Here is a 20949-nt window from a genome sequence, read left to right as displayed (position 1 = left end):
GACTAGGGATTCCACTCCAGGAAAAGCTTTTGTCGTCTGTGTCCATTTATGGACAGTGACATCATTGTGGACGGGGATTCCGCTTCAGGAGTTTCCCCTGATGTCACTGTCCATATATGGACAGAGACATCAAGGAGTGCAATTCCGGGCAACACGGGGATTCCGCTCCTTCAAGGAGCTACAGTGGCACTAGTAGATAGCAGTGCAGGGAGATACCTCCCTGCTCTGCTATACTGGCGTCGCTACCGCTGTAGCAGCCGCAGCGGCTGCTAGCTGCGCCACCACCCTCATGCCCGGTGTTGCCGCTAGCAGCCGCTATGGCTGCTACAGGAGTAGCGACGGCCACTGAGTGAAGACGGGCCCGGGCGGAAAAGCGACTGCTAAGTCGCCAGGCCCAGGCGCTTCTGAAACAAGCAGGGGAAGGGAGCCAGCGCAGCGCCCCTTTCCACCTGCTGGAGTGATGCGCCCTGTGCGAAGGCACAGGTCGCACACCCCTAAGGCCGGCCCTAGCCTCTAGGCCCGTCTTACTTCAGTCCACTTCTCTGTTATTGAATTTAAAAAAAACAGACCACATGACAATGGTGCACAATCCTGAATTAGACACGCAGGTCTGACAAAAACAAGTGCTGCATAAACTAAGTCAATACATAAACACAAAAAATTATAAAATAACTGCACTAGACATGCAATTTGAAACTCTGAATACGTTACAGGAATGGAGTATGAGAAGCGATTATTCTACTTTGGAATTGAAAAGAATAGAGAACTAGGTAACTGAGAGGCAATCTCTTCTTAAGACAAACCACTTGCCCCAGGTTAACAGCTATCGAGCGTGGGAATTCTTCTTCCAGGCAAGAAGTTCCTGATTCGTTTTCTCCATCCATTCAGGAATGGAAGGGGGACTAACAGATAGCAATTACGAGGGATCACCAGTTTTTCCACCGTCAGTAGCCAGGTCACTAAATTGGAACTAGATGGCCTAAATTGAGGTGTAGGAACCCATAACACTACCGTTTCTGGAAAGAGCGAGATGTTCACTGAGCACACTTTCTGATAGTCTGTCTCATCTGACGACAGAAGTCCTCCAGGCCAGGGTACGAAAACCAAATATGGAACATAGAGCATGGGCTGATTGACATCTCCAGCAGACATCAGAGAAGGATAGCTGAGCCCTCTTCAAGAATAGAGGTGTCTTATACCATCTAGTCAATATTTTGAAGGAGTTTTCTGGTATTCTGATACAGCTAGAGAAACTGCAAGAGTGAGCAAAGATGAACTTTGATATCTCCTTTGTGAATTTTACATATCCCAGGCTCCAAGGAAAGCTAGTTTCTGAAGGAACATAAGGTTTAGTGTCAGAGACTCATCCACTAACTCTTCAATATATAAAATAACGTTACCCCTGAAAGCTGATTTAAGTTGAAGATCTCCCAGTCTGGGCCAAGGTTGCAATGAAGCAATGGGTCATACATGTAGAACGGAGTGAAACGGGTGGAGGGGCAAAACAGGGTATAGAGAGGACCATGTGACATCACAAGATTAAATAAATTGCCAAACCTTGAGTACCTCTTGTGGTGATTTGCTGAGCAGTGTGAGGGTTAGATGGTGACCAAGTATAAGATTATTGAGCCCTAAAAGAGATTTCTCTAGATCAATGTAGGGGGCAGGCAAAGCAAACCCGCCTCTCGCCTTTATTTGGGTGAGCAGGTCTCGGCGGTTTGCCACTCGGTAGGAATTTGAAAACAGCCAATGCATGGTTTTAAAAAAAAAAAAGATAGTGGGGGAGAGGGGTGGATTAGCACTGTCTGCAACACGTAGAGAATCTTGGAAAGTATGTAGGATTTAAGGATATACTTAATGTACTCCAGTTTGGCACCAGGATCAACTGGAGCACCTTTCTGCTTAAAAGGTTGTACAGGACATCATAGAGTCCTTTAAACTCGCTGTCGTGAGTGGCTCTGGAACCCATGTTAGGGAGTACAGCTTGAGTAATTTCGAATAAGACTTCTCTTTTTGATAAGGAGGGAGGTCAGCATCGTACCATTATCGCCCGGGGCATATTTTTTAAAATTTATTTATTTATTTATATATATATATATATATATATATATATATATATATATATATATATATATATATATATATATATATATATATATATATATATATATATATATATATATACATATACATATACACTTGAGAGAGCGTTAATTTTGCTCTCTCTCTGTTTTTGGAGTCTGCTGCCCAGGGCCATACGTTTTCCCCTAACTACCAGCTTATGCACTTCCTATAGTATGGGCTTAGAAGGGCATGGTCTGAAATAGTAATGGTGCCAATTTCAGCGTGTACCCAAGTTTTCAGATGTCGTTCAAAAATAAAAAGATAGTCTGGCGTAGGATATTAGTGATATGAGAAGGAAAAGAAGTTGTAGTCTTTTACTGTTGGTTATGGAGTCTCCAAACGTCAGGTGAGTTACAGAAAGGGTTAATATAATCTCTCTCAAGGCTTTATGAAGTAACGCATTTACTTGTTTGGAGGTATCTAATGGAGGATTAAAGGGGTTTTCCCATGAGAGACATTTAGGACATATCCACAGGGTGTCAGATAGATGCGGGTCAAACCTCTGGGACCTGCACCTATCTCTAGAATAGGGTCTCCTAAACCCCGTTCTAGCTTTGTCTGATCTTGCGGACTCCCGGCCACTTTCTGGTTATATGGTCGGGCGTTACGTAAACAGCGTTACTCGCTGAGATATGCGGTTTTCGTAACTCCCATAGTAGTGAATGGCAGTTACGGAAGCAGCTTAGTATGCGAGCTACACGGTTTCTGTAACTACCATTCAGTTCTATGGGACTTACGGAAACAGCGTAGCTCAGCAAGCTACTCTGTTTACGTAACTCGCGGCCATATAACCTTTTTCATGGTCGGAATTCACTTCATCCAGCCGCAACACACAGGAACTGAAAGGGGTTTAGGGGGCCCCGTTCTGGAGATAGGTGCGGGTCCCAGAGATGGCACCCGCTTCTAACTGACATTTATGACATATCCTGTGGATGTCAGAAATGTCTCTAATGGGAAAACGGCTTTAAAGGCCAAACGGGGGGGGGGGGGGGGACAAATTCAGTGTAGATCTCAGCCAGTTTTTTGGGAAGGGTTAGGTGAGTAAAGATCACCGGGGAGTTGGAAGTGAAACCGTTCAGAAATAAGTATCTCCCCGCTCCAGGTTCGAGGTAGAAGTGAATAGTTTGAAAGGTACATGTCTGCAGAAGGTGATGCAAAGCTGAGGTATGTGTACTGTGGTACCATGTTGGGAAACATGTACAATGGGACATGTTGCGGTCTGAAGTGAGATTCTGGAAGAAAGAGTATGTCGGTTTTGCACATAGGATGCAAATTATTTTAACCATACCCCATAACTAGTGAGCAAATAGTAAGAAAGCATGTCTAGCAATAAAAACATTATAGCAATCATGAACACAACAATGTAAGTCAACGGGGGAGAAGGTAGGAAGATTGTCAATAACAAGGTTTATTGTCACAAACCCAGTATAGTGTGACAAGAGAAAACATAAGTAACCAAGTATATACCACATTTTTTTTAGGACAGCATGACCTCAGCCAGTAATGCTAGTGCAATATGGAAAAGTATAAGTAATATATGAAATTTAAGGTGTAGAGGAGGTACTAGCAGAAACTACTGCACTGGAAGAAGACAAGAGCAAAGCAACATTAAGCAATAGTAGCATTGTATAGTATTAGATCAACATGGAGATCAAGTGAATTTGGCAGAGTTGGAACGGTTGAGATCCCCTGTTTTTGTAGGGGCGATTCTTGCAGTTTTTTTCTTAGACTTGGGTGACTTGAAATTCCTACTGAGAGCCCACAGGGCCCAATTTGAGAGCCTCTACATAATTTAGATGTCCATCTGCTCAATCTCCAGGTGATCCGAAATCTCTGATAGACCTTTAGGTGGGAGTATTACAAGATGTACGGTATGCCACCAAAAGAGAACGAGTCCTAATGGAAATAGCTCCTTGTAGAGAAGATTTTTGTTGCCGTGACAGTCATTTAATGATTTAAAAACATTCAGCTTTTGGAGTGCCATAAGGGACAAGTCCTAGAAGAATGAGACGTTAGCTCATTCAAAAGCAAATTGCGGATGGTCTCTTGTCTTGAGCAGTAGAGCCTTTTTGGTTTGAAAATGCAGATGGTAAATAATATCTCTGGAGGACTCATCCATCAGTGGTTTAGGTATTAGTGCAAGATCCAAACATATAAAGGGCGAGATCCAGAGCAGCATCAGTGCCAAAGTGATCAATAAAAAAATGTTTTATGGTAGGCATTATAGATACGGGATGCACCGTCTGGCAAACCCTATATGCGGAGGTTGTTATGGCATCTACGATGGTCATGATTAACCAGAAAAGTGGGAAATAGAGGGAAATAATATGGTCTTGGCAAGTGGAGAATTCTTTTATAGAGGCAAAATTTTATTCTAATATAGCAAATTGAGTGGTCTCCAGGGACTCTACCCTGTGGCCAATATAGCGCACATTTTGCCTGAAGTCAGAAAGTTTCTTTCAAACAGGATCCAAAGCTCAAGTGATAACTTTATTGGGGAAGGAGCGGTTTGTAGTACTCCATAGGACAAGGATTTTCCAGTCTCACTTTCAGGCTCTTAGTCTATTACTGGTGTTTCTAGTTTTTCCGCAGCAGTCTGTGAGGAACATGCCAATTTGATTTCTTTGCTACCGCTGTCTTTTTTTGGAGCAGTTATGCAAGTTGTTTTGAGTGCCATTTGACCTTTGGGGATCAGGATGGCCTTGGACCCTCTCTACACCAAACTTGACCATGTTACAATGCGAATGAAAGCTAAAGGTTATACTTTGGGCTCAGGCTAGAGCATAGCACAAAACTAGCCAATCCTCCTTAATACACCAATCTTGTACCTGAGAGGCCTGTCGAAAAGTAAGAGCAATGCTCTTCTGGGACAAAGTCCTTAATAAAAAATAAAGTGGTACAAGCACTTGATGTGTGGTAAAATGCATATGGATTACCCCTTATTGGAGATGAAGTGGACCACCTCATTGGAAGCCTGGGAAAAATTGTGACAAAGCCCCTACTCACTACGGTCCAGCTGAGCTTAAGCTGTAATCTAACTGTAGGTGGAGGAGCAAGGGTGGTGCTTTAATTCCCTGATGGAGCAAAAGACTATTCACATTTCCTAGCAGGCAGTTGAGCGGTCCGGTTAGGCAAAATGGATTTCCATGTTTCCTGTGTTTACTGGGAGGTTGGAGAGTTACTAGATGCATCCTCTGGCAGGAGCAGAAGGTTAGAACAGCGACATAGGTCCTCTGGGTTGGGACTTCGCTATTAAGGTAGGTTGCCGTCTTGAAGTTGTGCCAGGGCTTCAGCCTTGCAGCTGTTTGAGGTCGACGATAAGCGCTGACGGAGCCTGCGCAGGGTACGATTATGGAGTTGTGATGGTTTTCCAGCACCTGTGTATTATCCCGTGGGCCCCGCATGTGGTGGCTTGACATGGGCACAGTGTGGCAGCAATTTAGGCCATGGCTTTGCCGCTTATTAGGCTGCGGTGTTCTGGCAACTGAGGGAAAGATTTACACTTAAAAATGCTCCAGAAGTGGTAAGAAGGACGATGAAGGGTATTCTGTTGCATTTCAGCAAACAGGATTGCAGGATTAGTCTGGATGTAAACAGGTAATATTGGAGCTGAACTTCTGCTTTGCTAGCATGCCATGCCCCCTCCCCAATATCTTTCACAAAAAAGTATTTCTATGTCAGGCTGTGCCTATAAAGGAAAAGATGCATTCTGGCAATGTGTCTTGAATAGCATATGCAAGGGGATTTGACATTCTGCAATCCAGGAGCAATCCTCATAATAACATTATCATTTGGTATTGCTATCTCCGCAATACCCTAATACAACGTTTAAGGGACTCTAATCTTAAATCAACAAGATGCGCTTCTAAAAATACCAAATCAGTTTTCTTTGTCACCTTCAAGTCAAGATTTCTCTTTCATATATTTCAAAGAGTATATAGCTGACCTATGGTTTAGTGAAGTTATTAATATGGATCCGCACACAAAAACATTTCTCAGTATATATGCAAGCATATGGATATAGACAGGACAAGAAACCCACCATCAACACAGTATATCTGGTTTCTCCTAGCTCATTATATTAGTGTAAAGGATCTGCCAGACACAACTTCTGTGTCGACGCCCATAGGTAATCAGTCTGCACCTGCTTCTATGTCTGTGAGACTGACTCCATCTTCCACCACTCAGGATGGCAGGCTTAGGAGTGGGAGAGCCTATCACAGCCTGGCCAGACGGAGCTAGCTCCCGCCCTCTGTCTATTTATACCTGCCTTTCCTGTTCCTCCTTTGCTTCTGATTCTTCTCTGTTGGTTTCCTGGCCCTGCTGCAGCTTCTTGAACTACTGATCCTCTGCTTGTGATTGACCTTGGCTTTACTGACCATTCTTCTGCTCTGCGTTTTTGTACCTCGCTCATCTCCTGGTTTGACTCGGCTCGCTCACCTCGCTTGTTGCTCACGGTGTTCCCGTGGGCAACTTCCCCATTTCCCTGGCTTCTTTGTACCCTTGTCTGTTTGTCTGTCGTGCACCTATTGAGTGTAGGGACCGTCGCCCAGTTGTACCCCGTCGCCTAGGGCGGGTCGTTGCAAGTAGGCAGGGACTGAGTGGCGGGTAGATTAGGGCTCACTTGTCTGTTTCCCTACCCCGACATTACAATTAGTATATACTTAGATACTTTTTATATTTTGTATGCAGTAATCTGGATGATGTATTGGATATATAACGGACACTAAATTGTGAAAAGCAAGGGTTGAAGTTGAATATTTCGATGGAGCACTAACTCGAATTACAGTTACGTTTTTATATATTTCTACAAACATGCCTGGGCTTTTGGTTTATTAACACTATTTAGTTAAAGCAAATACACAAGAACTCCACAGTTTTGTTATAAGAAATTGGCCACATTTGTTTCATATCCGTATGTTAGAGACACATTTTCCATGTCAGTACAGAAGAAAATAAATCAAGGTTTCAAAAGATAATAATGTGTTTACACAACCTCATGTGCCATCATCTCTCACAGTCTTGACAGGGGAGGAACAACTGTCAAGGATATTTCTTAAATGATTGTAAGAATACGATCTGAAAAACGTTGCTGTTAAATAACAATATTTGTTTTCAGCCTCATTCACTGTTCTGCTTACTTTTTCACACATTTAAATAGAACAACTCGATCAACATATCCTGTTCACTTCGGAGATTCAAACTGGTGCTAAAATGCAGAATTTGCATCTGTTCCAACAGAATCCTTCCGGATCTGTCAAGATCCTTAAAGTGGTTCTCCGGGATAATTATTATTATTATTATTATTATTTTAAGCTAGCCCTCTTATTTATGTAGAATAAGAGGGATTTATAATTGTTTTAATAAAAACTCCATGACTAACTACAGAGCCCACTGACCTGAGCGCCGATGCATATAAACATTGCAGCAGCGCTCAGGTCTGTACATGCCTCCCTCCTTTCTCACTCCCTTGCAGTTTTTTGTTTTGTTTTTAAACAATTAAATGCGAAGACTGGCTTAAAAAAATAAATAAAAAAATCCTGGAAAACCCCTTTAACATTTTATAGCCAAAATAAGAAACTTGGCGATGGCCATATGAATGCTATATATTTTATGCCATAATAAAGGGACAATACCCATCAAAGGAAAACAGAAAAATACTTTTCCTAAACAAATCCTTTCAGGAATAGTTTCCCTTCATGTCTGTGACAAGATGTTATCACATTTCAGGCATTAAATATATGGCATCGTACAGGAGAATTCGTACAGTTGTGTGAATAAAGCCTTAGTCTGGATAAGGTTTATAATCTGTGCTTTTTTTTTTTACTATTGTCCTTATTTGGGTGGGGGGGGGGGGGGGGAGTTAGATGTATGGGCAGCATAGAAATCACCACTATCACTATGACTGTATTGTGTGAATAGCGATCTGAGAAGACAACTAAATTATAGGGAATAGGAGGGTTTGATTTTGGTAAAATTACAAATGATGGTTCTTTCCTGTAGAAATTGTTTTTTCCCCTACCAAAAGGTTTGTGTGTAAATGGTCAACTAAAACCATTTAGATATTGATATTGGGTTGATTGGTCCAAAAAAATATATGTGGCTTTAGTTTACAGGTTCATGAATAAACACAATGGGAGGATATTTATAAACTGGTACAAAGGAAAAGTGAATATGTCATGCACAGAAACCACATTAATTCACAACCTTCCATTGTCATTATGGGCCACATGGAATTTGTGTTTGTACCAGTTTTACTTTATAAATCCTGCCATTTCTCATATACAACAAAATAGGATAGAAACACTGACATTTTACTATGCGGGTGAATAACCTTAAAGAATCAAATTCACTTGTGCCACCTTCCAACACTCAATCTATGCCAGTTAAAGCAGACTGACATCATGTGAAATGAATGCCAGTATAAACTACTTCGAAGTCAGAGTGTAGCTCTGGTTTGCAGATACTTTAAACAAGAGGTTCTCAAACTTTTTCTACTCAGGCCCCACCAGCCACAACATAGTGAGGCCTGGGCTTTACCACCATTGCTTGAAGTCCATGCCAAAATAAAAAATATATATTTAATCTGTCTTTTGAACTCAGTGTAACATTAAAGAGGCTCTGTCACCACATTATAAGTGCCCTATCTCCTACATAAGGAGATCGGCGCTGTAATGTAGGTGACAGTAATGCTTTTTATTTAAAAAAACTATCTTTTTTCACAAAGTTAGGAGCGATTTAAGTTTATGCTAATGAGCTTTCTTAATGCCCAAGTGGGCGTACTTTTACTTTCGACCAGGTGGGCGTTGTACAGAGGAGTGCATGACGCTGACCAATCGGCATCATGCACTCCTCTCCATTCATTTACACTGCACTAGCTATATAGATATATCGCTATGTGCAGCCTCATACACAAACCCTAACATTACTACAGTGTCCTGATAATGAATACACATGACCATCCAGCCTGGATGTCATGTGTACTCAGAATCCTGACACTTCTGAATCTTTTTTTGTGAGATTCCAGCAACGGATACGGAATCTCGCGAGATCTCGGAGCTAAACGAGATTTGGTTTCTCTTGCCGGAATCTCACAAAAAAAAGAGTCAGAAGTGTTTGGATTCTGAGTACACATGACGTCCAGGCTGGATGGTCATGTGTATTCATTATCAGGACACTAGTAATGTTAGGGCTTGTGTATGAGGCTGCACATAGCGATATAACTATATCGCTAGTGCAGTGTAAATGAATGGAGAGGAGTGCATGATGCTGATTGGTCAGCGTCACGCACTCCTCTGTACAACGCCCACTTGGTCGAAAGTAAAAGTACGCCCACTTGGGCATTAAGAAAGCTCATTAGCATAAACTTAAATCGCTCCTAACTTTGTGAAAAAATATTGTTTTTTTTTAAATAAAAAGCATTACTGTCACCTACATGACAGCGCCGATCTCCTTATATAGGAGATAGGGCACTTATAATGTGGTAACAGAGTCTCTTTAAAATAATGATTTTTAAGAGTACATAAAATGGACCATAGGAAGGCACTGCTGATATAAATGGAATAGATTCCAATTCTAAGTGTATGAAAGAATTATTGATTTATTAAGGCTACACATTTGGACGCTGAACTAGCGTCTTCATCAGGCTGGATGAAGACGTTAGTTCAGCGTCGAATCGCATAGCCTTAATAAATCAATTATTATTTCATACAATACTTTGACTTGGATTCTATTCCATTTATATCAGCAGAGCCTTCCTATGGTCCATTTTTTGTATTATTAAAAATCATTATCTCACTGCAGATCATGTGCCGATTGGGACCTGCCTGCAGCTGACCCTCCGGATAAAATTGTTTTCTAGCTTACATCAGGGTTGTGCCTGAATTTGCACAACTTACATAGGTGAGCATTTGACCTTATCTGCTATTCAACATCACTCCATTGGTGATCTGCACTATGTGGCGCCGTGCATCTGTTTTTTCTCCCATAGTTTAACATTAAAATAAGCAGAAGTAGTCAATAAAGTTGTTAAACCAGAGATTGGTGCAGCCAGAAAACTGACTGTTTGGCTTATTGTAAACGAACAACCTACAAAAACCTCTAACCAAACCAAAGGCGTAAAAAGGGTTTCCTAAAATACAAGTAGACAACCTAAACGCGAACCATAAGGGAACATAGCACCGAAAAAGGAATAATATGCAAAAATTATGCAAAAAATAGAAAATCTTTATTAAATACAATATGCAATAACATAATACAGAGTAAAAGGATGGACCATACAAGGAGATAGAAACAGTAAGGTCAGATGTCAAAAAACCAGATGGCCTACAGAGACAACCAACCATCAGTGGCCAAGAACCACTCAAATAACCCACAACAATGAGAACATATAATAAGTGGATATTTATTACATGCTCACTTAGCACTACCATATATACAAATCTTCATATGTGGACATGTTATTTCTTTATCGATTCACCTTATATGTTCTCATTGTTGTGGGTTATTCGAGTGGTTCTTGGCCACTGATGGTTGGTTGTCTCTGTAGGCCATCTGTTTTTTTTACATCTGACCTTACGGTTTCTATCTCCTTGTATGGTCCATCCTTTTACTCTGTATTATGTTATTGCATATTGTATCTAATAAAGATTTTCTGTTTTTTGCATAATTTTTGCATATTATTCCTTTTTGGGTGCTATGTTCCATAAGGGTTTGCGTTTAGGTTGTCTGTTTAGCTTATTATCACTGCTGTAAAAAATGTTTACCCAGCCTCCCCTCACTAATAACTGGGGGCGCTTCACCATTTGATCTCCCCTCAGTCTTGCAAGGGTGGCAATTCAGCTAATAATATTTTAATATGGGATTTCCCACAATGAAAATCCCTGATGTTAAAAGATGCTCCACATCATCACTTTTAAGGTGTTTACATTATATTCCCAAATTCAACTTGAAATATTCAACAAACCTGAATGCTAAAAAGTAGTCATAGCCACCTAGACATCTAGAGCACAAATACATTATATAGTTCCCAAGTCGCCACTGCAAACCTGAAAATGAGTTACAAGAATGCAGCGTGTGTTTAACTATATAAAATTAGCATGGGGCTCTCCTGAAATCACATTTATAGAGAGATTATTTATAAAATAAAATTAGTTAGTTATGCTGTAATAAAACTTGCTTTTCAATGTTCATGACATAACCAAACCCAAACAACCGTTTTTCATTATAACTTTACTGTCTATTTTAATAAACATGAGAAGCCCTGAAATTTTTAATATCCTGCTGCTTAAGTATTTCCAACATACTTTCCAGCTTAGGTTTTAAACTTTATATTTGCATGATTGAGCCACTGCTTACAAAAGCCTATAGCCCTGTCCCTTGTGATTTTTTTTCTCTTTACAAATCACAAGAATTTTTTTTGTTAAACAAATGTTTCCAATGTGTCTGCTGAACATGTCAAAGCTGACAGTTTCTGAAATGTTCAATCTCATTCTAAACGCAAATACAAGAATAGGGGTCCAAAGCAGTTTGGAAAACATACTTACAGTTCCTCAAGATAATGCAAGGTATGCAATGTGCCAGAGGGCAGCTTGGTTATGTTGTTCATACTGAGATCACTGCAGGTAAAGAAAGGAAATTCAGTCAGTAAATGTATTTAACCCCTTAATATTGCACATATTCATCAGACACTTTTTAGTGATTCTCCACTTTTGCTGGTTGAACAGTTATAACTTTTTTTTGTGTATTTTTTATGCTATTAAAGTGATTTTTACAGCCTTTTTTGTGTAACAGATAGGGCTTTTTTTTTTTTTTTTTAGACTATTTTTATATGCATGGGGGGAATTTACCAATTTTATCAAATTGCAAATGTAGCAAAAATAGTCGAAATTTACATGAAAAATTTGATATTTGATTCTTTAACGGCATATTTTAAAAGAGAATGGAGCTTAGCAAAAGAGTGCCCCCTGTTGCTGCCCAATAAAAGTACAGGCATAAATTATAGCGGAAATCTGCACAGCTTCCTTTCTGGCACACGGACAGCCGTAGATGCGAGAAATTCTTAAAAGGTGTGTCCCTTTTAATAAATTTATCAGATCTTACTATAGCAGCCTTCATTCTTAGACTGGCGGATATAACGCCAGTCTTAGCAAATCTGACATATAGTACTTGGTTGTTTTTCTTTTTATTATTGGGCTTTTAGTCTGTAAAGAAGATTAAAAAATAAAAATTTTCAAAATCAAATACATTTTTCTTTTTAAATAACATTAAAGATAAACCCTACAATAAAATTTATATTTGTGGCCACTTTAGTATACTGTATATTTCAATATATACCATGGCTTAGGCCTTAAGCACACGACCATAAGGGTTTTTACTGTCCACAAATACTGATCCGTTGGCTACGGATACACATCCGTAGCCGTCTGCAATTGCCGTAGCGCCCATAGACTTCTATGGGCGAGTCTGTGCCGCAATTGCGGACAAGAATAGGACATGTTCTATATTTTGCGGATCATTTCTACGGACCGGACACACATCTGTAATTATACGGAAAGGAGTCTGTGGCCAATAGAAATGAATGGGTCCGCAATTTCACCTGTAATTACGGATTCCGTAATTACGGATGAAAATTACGATTGTGTGCCTGGAGCTTTAGTTAAGGGAATTGTTTCAGAGCGAGGGCTTCAAACACAGCTGGGGGTATATTAAGGGCCAGGACCAAGAGAGGCAGTGGTGCTGTGTATGCACAGATCAAGGAGACAGAAACTTTAAAAAATGCTCTGCCTTCCTTTCTGGGTGCTCGAGCAGCAGTCTCCGACAGCCAGGCACCCGACCTGAGGCTTTTCTATTCCATATGCAACTTTGGTCGTTAAGGTGTTAAAAGTGCAACAGTCTCAACAACTTCACTCTCACATTTTATTTAAGTAACGAAATACCAATAGATTGTTCAATGTTTATAATGTATTTAGGTAACCACACATTCTTACACATGCTGCAGGACAGTGAGTGAGCATGTAGAATAGTGATTTCTATGTATGCCCCTGCTCAATGCTCAGAGTATCAGCAGATACTCATCTAGGCAGGCATCTGATTGGTTCGAACTCCACACTGCAGCAAAGGAAGTCAAACATATGGCCGCGGTCATAAAGAACGACTCCAGTGAAAAGAAGAAGGAGCACTGCAACATGTCAGACTTCACAAAGCCTTAGATTCCAATTTATCACAACTGGGATACCTAAAAGATATAGTAGCAAGCCAGTCTGCTGAAAACGTATGGCAAGTTCTCCAAGGTGCTTGGAGCTTTCAGCTGATTTCTTTATTAAACTGCTTGTAAAGAGACTTGATGCTGGCAAAGGATGATTACATCAAATATTGATTTAATTTATTTTAGTATTTAATGTTTTTTTATAGTAATTTTTTTATTTCAAATTGTTTTGTGCCATTATTTTAAAAAAAATCTTTAGTTTAGTGTTGAAGACTTTTGCACTTATGCTGTATTGTGAATGGCTTGTCAAGAATAACAATTTAAATTGTGTATGGACATGCTGTAGAATTGGGGACATCACTGACATGTGCAATGACTATAACGTTTCCCTTCCCTAAGTTATGCAGCAACAAGTGTCACATTAACGGAGATAGGAATCCATCTTCCTTTACAACAAGAGATGTCTTATTGTCCACTACTTTCCCTGGCCGTCAGGATGTTAAAGTTGGACACCCATTCATTAACAGCGCTATAAAATAAATAGTTTACAATTTCACCTGTTTGTTGTATATTAGCTTAACTATGCCTGTTTCAGTGTGTGTTTTCTTCTTGGTGACCCATGAGCGCATTCCTATACAACGTAAATTTAAAATAAAATATATTTCCACATTTAACTCACTCTTTTCCACAGGTATGTTTAGGTTGCATTAAGTACATGAAATGACCCATAAAACATTCATGTAATGAGATATTGCTGTGGAGAACACTTCCTGATGGGGCTGCACAGTAGTTCCTGGCAGAGGAAACCACAAGTCATGTCTACAGGACGCAGTTGGGCCTGACTTGGTTCCATGGACATAGCTTATAGTTCTTTCCCAATTTATTGGAAAGTTTCCCACAGTGTCTGCCTTGTAACATAGGCAATAACTTCACGGCTCACACAAACCATTGTGATAAACCTCCGTAAAACGTGCGCTGCGTCCCTTATTAAATGCATGTAGTGTATGCCCATAATGTGTCACGGGTGATAGCTTCAGGCATCATAAAATCTTTGTTAATAAGTTACTAATGAAAAATAATGCTCCTTTAGCAACACTTTTTCTTACAAATGCTGGAGGAATAAAATGGTCAGATAATGTTATTATGGGGGAAAGGAGCCAGTCTCAAAGAAAGAACAGTTCATTTGTAACAAACCAAAACTACTACTCATTGAGAAATAATTCTTGTTTCAAACATGAAAGTTTGGCAGCCAAGCCATGTCCCCTTTATCCTGCTGGTTACTCCAGTCCTCACCCTGTCCTCCTTGCCAATATAAATGGGAGCAGGCTGGCATATCAGTGTGCAGAACTGCACCTTATAAAGTGGGAACATTTTTGCAACTAGAGCAAAAATGTGGCAACATCTTTTGACCTTTCTAGTTTAGTAAAAATAAAAATGAGTTATTACCTTAATGTCTTTGCAAGCATGAGTTATAATCGTAACTGGGCCCCTGTGCCTAGAGAACACATGGGCAGTGTAGAACTAAAATAAATGTATCCTCTGAACAATCTGCATCATTTTTAATACTGTATTTTTAAGAGATGTTAATTTAGACTTTTTTTTACCTACACAACAGAACAACCTTTGGTAGCTACGTAAGTACTGTTAGGTAAGTTATGATCTTATGTCATAAAACATGTTCTTATAAAAAAAAATCATTCCGATCATAACTGGACGTATGGGCGGTATTAGGATGATCGCCAAGACAAAATAGATCATTTTCTACTTCCATGAACGCGAGTTTCTTAAATATCATCTGAAGGAAAAGTCATTCATAAATTAATACAATTCACACATGTACTCTGTATTGAATAAACATATGCAAGAGCACATTTTAAACAATTACATAAAATTGTAGGTCAAGGCTATTTTATTAAAAGCATTTGTCCTTGGTGGATTTTATAAGCTATCAGATGGATCTAACGTCATTGCCAGATGTAAAGATATGTAACAATTTAGAGGCAGGAAATCTTGTCTGCACATATGTATTACACATTTCTTGTAAACACAAATCAGGAGCCATACGTAAAACGTTTCAGTGCTGGCTCTTAAAGGGTCAATTACACTACAACATGTAGGACTTATAATTACAATGCTTTATGTTTCACATTAATAGCACTGACTAGCCTAATCTTATTTGATCAATGCCAGTATGACACATATGTTAGATATCATATGTATTATAGAAACAAATCTAGCTAATAAACATAGTAAAAAGCTTTTCATTATTTCAAAATCTCCCAATTTTTTTTCTATAAACCAACTGACAGTAACAGAACCAAATGACATCAATTACAAATTTACAGTACAATGCTAAGTAATGACACAGATAATAGCAAATGACAAGAGCAGCCTACCGATATACTGATAAACACCCATGTGAGATCATATTCTGTTAAAAAGGATGTGCTCCAGGCCAGAAGTTTTTATACCGTAGCCTTGGGTTGCACTGTGATCATCATCCGGTAAATCCAAGCACTCTCACCAGTTAGATAAAAAGAGGTAGTAATATCAAGTGTCCTATTCCTTCACTACTGAAATCCTGTATGACAACCACACCAAAAAAAAACAGGGTCTCTAAACAATTTAGTGTTTGTGTGTTCTGTGAGAACTTTCAAACCAGATCGACACTTGTTTGAGAACATTCTGAGATAATAGCCACACACCCTCATATGACAATAACTGGAAATAATAGCCACATCCATCCTGCCCAGTGATAAAAGCGAACAAGAATAAATAAAAGACTAAAGATGTTCCTGCGCATTTTCTTTTCCGAACCCACCCTTCCCAGTTTACATTTGCACAATGAACATCAAAAACCTAGGCTAAATGCGGTGTGTGAATTCAGTTTTAGACATGAAGTTCACCTCATGTAACCAAGGAGCCGTTCACAACTGTGTTGGAGGCTTTATTAGGGCCCTTCATCACAGATCAAGCCGAAAATACCGAAAACAATAACACAGCATGCTGTGCTTTTGTTTCTGGTAATACCACGAACACTCCGATGGTACCCATTAAATAAAGTCAATGGTGGTGTCCGTCGTAAAAAAGGAACCGGCGCTACCAGAATATTCTGCTCCTGACGGAGCAGAACAACGGAAAGACCAACGCAGGTGTGAACCTACCCCAACATTGTTAAATCAATTAGCACGGCACTCTTTATAGTCTTCCTAGAGTTCTTTATCAGCCGTCTTTGTTTTGTTACGTAGTAATTCATTAACCTTCATTGACAATTTTACACAATCAAAAGCTGAGCAGAGACCAAGTTCCACCAAAAAAAAAAAGTAGAAATACCATTAGCCACTGGTAAGAATGCTGATGAAAGAGGGGTTTTCTACTATTCTCAATAGGAAATGCCGTCCCAGACTGCTCCTGTGAAACAATCGAACACCACTGAAGTGACAGGTAGACATCCTTTAATCTGACCAGGGTATAAAAACACAACAAATGTTTTTTGTTATCGAATTGTTGCTGAAATTCCCAATAATATGGTTTCAAACTGCCATATGCTGGTTAAGCTTTATTTTTTACTAGACAGAATGTATCATTTTAATAGGCTCCTACCCATGAAGATGCACATATCTTTGCAAACATATGAAGGATATATAAAGTTTTCATAGCCAGAATTGAATACATGATCCCAGTGCAAACCACAAAGCTACTACAGGAGAGTCAATAAATGTCCTGATCATCTGGAGTAATGAAACAAACAGTCATATATCTATTATACTAGATATAATATACTGTACTTATTCGTCTCTATTCTTTATTCTTATTTTCCTACATTAACAATGAAATAATCAAGTAAAGTTACCATATGTTTTGTAGCAATAAAAACAAAAAGGTATAGAATATACAACATAAAGTACACCATAAGTGGCTTGTTTTGGAATTGTTTAACTAGCCATCGCAAAAATACCAGATACTTGAATACCTCTATGATGCACCCGGCAGGGCTACCCATTCAATAAATACACTATTGTATGCTTTCTCAAAAGAAAGAGAACATATTGTGCCGTGGTGCTTTTAGAATTGAATTGGGCTTTTCAATACAATATTGCCCTTTTAAAAGTTAGTTATTCTACCTCAAGAATAAAGACAGCCTCATTATTGGTCTTATCCCATTTCCAAGAGGTTGCACCTAAGTGCTTTGTCTACTATAAGACTCCTGCAATGAGCCTGAAATCCTTCCATTTGGCATATATTTAATGTTTTCTAGACTTTGATAGCAACAGCATATTCTTACGTCTTGTAAAACTGTCTGCCTTTACAGAGGATTGCTCAGGTTACCTTTTGTAAAATCCATTATAAAGAAAAAGGGGAGAAAAAAAAAAACTTCCTTTGAACATGAAAGACTATTTGCATCAAAGAGCTAGTAGGGCTCAGCAGACGTATGATCTGTTTGCAAAGCAAACACCACCTAACTGGTTAATCTTCAGGAAACATTTTTTTTCTTTTCAGTTGAGCCAAGACTCCAGCAGAGGGAGCAGGCAAACAATTAAGATCAAGAAAGAAGGGATCATAGGGTAAATAAAGCAGAGCACGGGAAAAACAAAATACTAAATAACATTGCAGACAAAATATATGACATGTACTGCATAACCAACACATACATACAAATCTTATCTGCCCCCTTTTTTTGTCTTTTTTTAGAATGTTTTAGCAAATACTGTGTCACCATTAACCATGTCCTGGTTCTAAGGCGCCACATTGGTAGATAAGGACAACGTCAATATTTATTTCATGACTTCTTTCCTTACATCTCTCCCATCTTCTGCCTTTAAATACAAAAGCAGTAGACTAGAAACGGCATGGTTATTTTATTCTGCTGCTTATGGTTACTACCTGGCTGTGATGTGACACCTGCGATACACTACTTTTAGGTTAGGACTCTGCAAGCTGCACCCACCTCCCATTTTCAACCACCTAAAACAAAGGGCAGATTAATCTGTTACTCAAGCAACTAGGGCTAGTGGGAGGATAAGAAAATTCAGAAATCCCCTCAAGTAATGTATTTATTACATCGACCTGAATATTTCATCTATCATCTAACTTCTTGTAGGGATTAGTCAAAGAGCATCAAAAATTTTAAGTTAGAGAGGATCCGTCACTAGTTTAGTAATGCCCTATCTCCTAGCTAATCTGATGGGCGCTGTCACGCGGATAATGCTAGTGAAAATGGTCTCCCAAAACGTTTATTATTTTAAAAGTCATACATTTTTTTCTAAATATGTAAATTAGGCTATACTAGACAAATGGGCGTCAACATCAGCAATTCTGCTGAGGTGGAGTTACCTCACAGTCTCTGACGCTGTCCTATCAGCATGAAGCTGCTTCACACAGTGTGAGAGACTGAGGCTGGAGGGAAGGGGGCTCATTTCAAAAAGTCATATCTCGGGTTGTGGACCACCTAGAACAGTGGTTCTGGCGTCATATGAAAGAGGAGATTCTAATCTTTCATATCCCACCAGGATCAGTTCTAGCTCGGAGATATCAGCAGTTGAATACACAGTCGGGAATGGACGCTGTATATTATAAGATCAGGCTGTGTAGCTGGGCAGGGAAGGGGGAGAAGCTGTATGCCGATTGGACAGCGTCATACAGAAAACATGACACCGCCCAGAGTGAAAAGAAAGAGTCACCTCCTATTTGGCTGTTAGAGGCACATTAGTATATTTAGAAAAATGCTCATAACTTTGCAAATAATAAACGTTTTTTTTATTTTAAAAAATCACACTAATTATTAGTGTGTCAGCGACTATTAGATTGGTTAGGAGATAGGGCATTAATAAACTAGTGACAGATTCTCTTTAAGCAGAACTTACGATACATAGAAATAGTAAGATCTCAATTTTCTATTACTCTGCGGTGTTTAGTTTATCCAATTTTAAATATCAAAATGCTTATCCTGCTTGCTGTGTAAAGTTTATACCTTCTGTGGCGGCATCCTTTATTGAAGATACACCCTATAAATGAACCCTATTCAGGTCAGTGGGGCTGTATACACAGTGAATAGAGATTGCAGTCAACCCCTGTGGAAGAAATTCTGAATTTACAGGAGTAAAACAAGAGTGCCAGATCTTCAAGCTAACTGTAGACATGGGATAAATATCAGCCTAAATGGACTACTGAATTTCAACTGTTCACAATTATTGTCCATTAATTGGTTACATGAAAATGCGGAGCGAATGAACGTTAGACAATGTAGATAAAGTGATGATTACCATTCTCATTGTTCTTGAGGTCTTCTTATGTCTAGGCTAATAAGCAGTGATGGAGTAGTGAGACTTTTCACCTTTTACCAGGTAGCCGTTTTGACTACTCAGAAGAGCTGGGAAATATCACAAACCGTATAAACGCCGGCCTCACATTTCAAGCACTATTGATATATTAGTTCTATTTGTTTTTCTCCGCTCTTAACTTTTTCATCGACAAGTGTTTTCATCATATTGGATTCTATGCTTTTGATTTTTTGCTGGGCTGCATCTTTATTTCATTTTTTTCCACCTACTGCCTGTACAATGGTGGTGGTGTTGCTTTATGCTGCATTTTAATGTTATGAAATGGATTTCATGATTTTTAGCCACCACCACCACCACCAATGATTTCTCCTTAAAATGAAAGTCTTTATATGAACTCATTTAATACGGTTTAAAATATATCCTGCACCTGTAATAGACCTTCCTCTACTCCCCGATGTTGATCACACCAGTGTCATGAATCACTTTCCGTGAGGAACATAAGTATATTTTCCCTTCATTCATTCATAATTTTTTGTTTCTGCTGTAGTGTTCAGTAGTCAAACAGGTTATTTGAAGTTTTTTGTGTACTATACACAGCCAAGGATAAAAGATCAAAATGTTCAGTTTGGGCAGCTCAGCCACACACACACACTTCAACTTTATTTCCTAATATCATTTATCTTTAGACTAGAAAAACATCAGCCAGATCATCAACTTACGCAAACCCTTGAGGCAATTTAATTTTATAATGCATCCATGAAGTCTAACAGAAAGTTTACATAAGACACTACAGTGTCTTATCCATAAGGTATAGGTCTCCTACAATGTACCTTTATTTGTCCTCTGCCTGAGCCTGATCAGTCATCACTTACTTTGTAGTAAATGAACTTCTGAATAGTAATCCTAGCAGAGAAAAACATATGGATAGTGCAAAGTAATGACCTGCAATGCAGCACAGAATAAATCAAAGAAATCTGCCTACAGCGAAGGCCTGATTAACACGAGCGCTGCGCATCTCGGACATGAAAAACAGCAGTTTTTCACGTCCGAGGTGCATCCGTGTTCAGTGCTGCGGGACGCGATGTCACGCATCCCCCATAGTTCAGTCTATGGAGGGATGCGTGATGAGTGAAAAGATAGGACATGTCCAATTTTCGCACGGACCCATCACACGGTCCGCTGAAACAACGGCTGTGTGAACGGCCACATTGAATTACATAGGTCCGTGGGACGGCCGCTGTTTCAACGGCCGACCCACAGACGTTTAACACGCTCGTGTAAATAAGCCCTAACACTGCACCATTACAGAAAAAAAAACACACACATTTTATATATATA

General features: G+C 39.4%; 1 protein-coding gene across 1 annotated transcript in view; it reads right to left on the bottom strand.

The window, feature by feature from the left end:
* LGR5 (leucine rich repeat containing G protein-coupled receptor 5) overlaps positions 1-20949 on the bottom strand; it is a 150996-nt gene that overhangs the window by 87195 nt on the left and 42852 nt on the right. Inside the window, exon 2 of the mRNA XM_075855017.1 lies at positions 11670-11741. Within this exon, the coding sequence (XP_075711132.1) occupies positions 11670-11741 (72 nt within the window). The remainder of the gene's footprint in view (positions 1-11669; positions 11742-20949) is intronic.

Source organism: Rhinoderma darwinii, chromosome 3, assembly GCF_050947455.1.
Source record: "Rhinoderma darwinii isolate aRhiDar2 chromosome 3, aRhiDar2.hap1, whole genome shotgun sequence".
NCBI lineage: Eukaryota > Metazoa > Chordata > Amphibia > Anura > Rhinodermatidae > Rhinoderma > Rhinoderma darwinii.
Note: the sequence above shows the minus strand (reverse complement) of the source record. Positions and strands in the feature narration are given on the sequence as shown.